This window comes from Berghia stephanieae, chromosome 7, assembly GCF_034508935.2.
Source record: "Berghia stephanieae isolate SIO BIC M18660-M18661 chromosome 7, UCSD_Bste_1.3, whole genome shotgun sequence".
Classification (NCBI taxonomy): domain Eukaryota; kingdom Metazoa; phylum Mollusca; class Gastropoda; order Nudibranchia; family Aeolidiidae; genus Berghia; species Berghia stephanieae.
In genome coordinates, this window is record NC_088366.1 from 10,061,916 (window position 1) to 10,066,915 (window position 5,000).

Sequence of the window (5,000 nt, forward strand, 5' to 3'; positions counted from 1 at the left end):
GATTGTCTTGTTGTTAAATATGCAGATGATACAGCCATTTTAGGACCTTTGAATAGCCAAGAATCAGAAAATTATTATATAAACCAAAATAATCGATGTCTGAACTGGTGTCAGGAAACACTGCCCTGAACATAATGTATCAAAATCATCAATATTGTCTCACCGTATTGTATTATTTATCAACATCTTTTATTTTTAATTTGTAGTCTAGATATACATCATATTTTGTTAACAGTTCATAATGGAGAAAACTAAATAAAAGATCTACGTTGATTATGATATGCATTTTTGTACAGAAATATGAATAATAAATTTTGTATTTGGAGCGCTTGGCATGTAGTTGGTTTGTTTACAAAAAACTTCTCCGCCGGTGACGTCCAATCAAGGGTCGCTACTCTTCGATAACCTCATTCCCTATATAATATTATATATATATATATATATATATATATATATATATATATATATATATATACATATATATATATAAGTGTGTGTGTTTGTGTATAACTCGAACCTGTCAATACAAATTGTCATTTTTCAATCGTGGAGTAGCCTACCTGCTCCCATTAATAAACAAGAAAAAAAAAAAACAACAACAAAAAAAAGCAAATCAAATTATTTTCATAGTATCTTTAATATTATAATAGTTCCGATTTGAAGCAGTAGAGAGTCTACGGTAGAAGTGAGTTTTTAAGTTTGAATGAATGAATGAATGAATGAATGAATATGGCTACGCAATCTATATGGACGCTTGCCGTGAATGTGTGCGTCACTTCGAATTTGTCAGTCTGTTTCTTTTATCCAGTTAGTAATTTGCCTCCATAAATCTCTGTCTGGTGCAAGTGTTTTTAGCGTTAGAATGTCATCATGTGCGTTAAGGTGCTGAGGCAGTTTGATGTTTCCTTGTGTTGTTGAAATCAGTTCTTTGGTTGATGTTTCTAAATATACTTGATAAGTTTGATGACTATAAAATAAAAACAATGTCAGAAAATAAACCAAACATGCACGCCGCTGAATCGGGTGCCAATCAATGTACTGGGTATTGTGTGCTAGAGACAATGTAGTTTTTATCTATGAATCGAATGGAGACGGACGTGGGCACAATTTGCAGGTAATGAATCTCAGTTGGTAAAGCATTCGCTTTAAACGCAAAGGTGGGAAGATCAATCCCGAGTGCTGTCTGAACCCCCCCTCCCCGCTCTGTCCACCCAGTGAATGGGTAGCTGAGTCTGTTGGATTTGGCGGAAAGTTCTTTGCGATCGACTAGTATCCTATCCATAGGATAGCAAGCAATTGATATTGTCCGTTCCACGCTACAGAAACCGGGATAAACGCCGGCACCACGAGCCGAATGGCTTTGAAGGACTACACGCAAGCGATTGCTTCTTCTTGTTTACATTCCAAGATGCTACTACTGATAGAAGGAACGTTACAAATATTGCTCTGTTGTTTATCTGATTCCTAAATTATTTATTCATGCCTATCTAGTTTTTGTCGTTGGTTCGAAGATGGGTTTTGAGCCCGAAACTTTTCGTGTTTGGTTTTTTGTTCTTTTTGAATCTGTTATAATTGTTTAATTACTTTTCATATTTCCTGTATTGCAACGCTAGCCATGTCGTCTTGTAAATCCTTTCCCAAAGTTTCAGGCAAGCAACAAAATGTGACAGAGCACACTAGACTAAGGGCCGCCATAACCGAATATGAAATATGTGAGACGTAACTACTCATGGTGAGGTACGGTGATATTGCTACGGTAATACTAGATACCAAAACCATACATCCCATTGCCGCCGCTCGGATTACAGTAGGATACAATTCAACTGAGCATGTTAGAGCAACATACCAATTTACACTACAACAATTTCTTGCTATGATAATGAAAACCAGCATACCGATTTCTCGAAGACCTCCACTTGCTAGGATATCAAAGGACAAAAACAAAACTAGAGACACGGCCTGAAGAAGGAAAAATATCATCAGTGTTGGTCTTCGGCCGATAAGATTTGGAAAAATCCATACAAAGATGTGTGTTGGGAAATCCGTGACATAGATGATAATGCTGTTTACGTAAAGATTCCCTGGAAGCGTCCCAACTCCAAAACTACTTGCAAAATATGCACTATTTGCCACAGCAAGCGCTGTACTTAGAATAATCGTATATTTCCTAAACCTTGCACTGAATAGACGCGTGAATGAATAAATCTTTGTGGTTTCTAATTTAAACGATTCTCGGTGGTCAAAAAGACGCTTTAGAACATTCTCTCCAGAAATATCCACCTTGTTTAATTTGGCCATCAACTTTACAGCACGATTTGATTTATTTTCTTTTTTATTTATGATGAGCCAGCGAATACTTTCTGGAAGAAATAAAGCAGGGATGAGTGACAGCAAAGTAAATACACCATTAAAAATCAGAAGGTATTTCCAATCTTTGAATACCATTGCGCATAAACTTATCAACACACATGATATTCCCCATGTGGGAAGACTTCGGACAATGGCTCTCCATTTTAGCGTTATAAATTCTACCATATAGACATTAGCCATGCAGTTCACAATGCCACAAACAAGACCAGTTAAGAATCTGAACACGGCAAACATTTTCCATGACACGGATGCGACAGAAACAAGTGAGAAAATGCCCATAGCCAACATGTTAAGAGTCATGGTAAGCTTCCTCCCATAGGCATCTTCCAAATAACCGCTGATGAATTGACCTAATGTCATGCCAATCATTTGAACAGAGGTAATTATAGAAACCTTCAAGGAATCACCACAAATAAGATTCCATTCTGTAACAATTGTAGATTCGTCATTGTTAAGTTGGATGTTTTGACATTCCTGGAAACCGTCACAAGAATCACTGAAGACTTCATAGGAAGATATGTTATGCTTATCCGTTTCAAACAGTCCTTTAATGCTGCTCTTTGAATGATTGGTGATATTTTGGATGGTGTTTGAAGCATATGTAAAGGTCGCTGTTGTGTTTATGGACGTTGCATCATCAAGGCACCTCCATCCAGGGTTATGCATTTCAAAAGACATGAAGATGACGTTGAAAGTGCCCGCCATATAGACTAGAGTTCCGAATGACGTCACACAACACTGGAAGAGGCCGCAGCCACCTAGATGACGTATCAGGTCATCTGTGTTTTGAACGTCTGAAATGGACAAGCAAGCTCATGACACAAAAAGTATAAACAATCAAACAAACATGGGCTTTGAAATAGCGCAATTTCTGCTACATGTGTTCGATGCACTTTACAAGGATTCCCAACCCAACAGCAACACTTAACGAGAAGGCTGAGACATGGTTGTGTTAAAATTTATTTTTGACTATTTTCAACTTTAGTATGTCCAAGATAATCGGCATTGTTTATCTTGACCGGAAAAAAAACAAATCATGAAATAAATCGCTCCAATTTAATTTACAAAATGATAGATGTAGTGGAGCCTTCAGATTTCTTCCATTTGAATATTATTTTACTATGAATGAATGAATGAATGAATGAATGAATGAATACATTATTTAATGTCGGTAAACATAGATGTTATGCATACATCTGTTTTACAAAACAACTAGTAACAGTGACAACAAAATATACAAATAAAAATTTGAAAAAAAATAATGATCTTAATAAAATCTGAATCAAAATCAGTGAGCCCGCTAAGGCTTTTCACCGACATGAGAATTTTAAGAAATACTTTGCACATAAATTTAAATCCTCGACTGTTTTCCAAAGGGCTTACCGTAAACGCCATTGTGATATACACCGGGGTTTTTATTCTATTTTTTTTTGACATTGTATTTGATTTACTCGGGCTTTAGGCAACACTATTAATTTCCCTTAGCCTAACTGGCTGTATAGAGACATTTTGCACCGCGTATATATATATATATATATATATATATATATATATATATATATATATATATATATATATATATATATATAAGTAGAATTTTGATCTCCATCTACAATATGATTTCGAACATTCGCTCTCATCAGGTATTGAAAGTGAACGTAGATAGGTTGGCATTGTATGTTTTCGGGTTTGCGGTAATGGTAATTCATTATTTACATATAAGATGATTATTTCTATCTCTGCATGAAGATGTTTCTTTGTTTCTTCTGTTGAGCGTTGCCATCTTCGCCTTTGTGATGATGTAGAATTTTTCTTCCGAGCAGGGGTTGCAAATCTTAGATGAGGGGGAGTACCACTGTGCTCTGGAGATGATTTTTCCATGTAATGCTGTGTTGTATATTATTTTCTCTGAAGTTCCAAATGCTTCTGCTTAGTGTAAGAGAATTTAGTTTGTGTATGTTTCTGAAGGAAGATTTGTGTAGGGCATATCTGGTTTTAAATGAACAGTCTGTAAGGCCTATGTTGTTTCTTTGTTTTGATCTGTCTGAGCGTGTAAATGTGGCTTAATAAATCAGGTTTTGAGTCAGGCAATTGCCCACAAATGGGCATGTTGCTTTGATCCTGCAGTTGCATCTTTTCTCCATCTTGTTGGGCTGTATTGGCTGTGATAGATTTCGTTTGCTGTTGGAGAACATATTATTCTGTATGGTTGGGATGTAGCTGTATCCTATTTTGATGGTGTTTTTGTTCATGATGAGGCGCAGGACGTGACCTGGTGGGAAGTCTTTTTGGAGTAGTCACCGAAATTTGGAGAACAATCTACTTTCAACAATATTGTACACGTTTGAAATATTTTATAAATAGATCATTTTATCATGGGTTTTTTACAATACACACACACACACACACACACACACATATATATATATATATATATATATATTATCTCTCTCTCTCTCTCTATCTGTTTCTCTCTGTCCAATACATTGTTTTTACAATCCCCAGCTTCTAGCGTGACAGCTTAATTTTCCCTTGTTAAACAAAGAACAGGACTTTGACAAAGATTTGACAAAATGTCAAAACAAAAATTGCCATCAGACTCTGGAAAACACGTTTTTAACATTTTGGCC

The 5,000-nt window shown here is 35.9% G+C and overlaps 1 protein-coding gene across 1 annotated transcript in view; it reads right to left on the reverse strand.

Moving 5' to 3' along the window:
* Positions 1 to 1,587: 1,587 nt before the first annotated feature.
* LOC144976448 (solute carrier family 22 member 4-like) overlaps positions 1,588 to 5,000 on the reverse strand; it is a 4,426-nt gene continuing 1,013 nt past the window's right edge. Inside the window, exons 2-3 of the mRNA XM_078920739.1 lie at positions 4,466 to 4,654; positions 1,588 to 3,164 (exon numbers count right to left, since the gene is read on the reverse strand). Of these exons, the coding sequence (XP_078776865.1) occupies positions 1,588 to 3,164; positions 4,466 to 4,654 (1,766 nt within the window). The remainder of the gene's footprint in view (positions 3,165 to 4,465; positions 4,655 to 5,000) is intronic.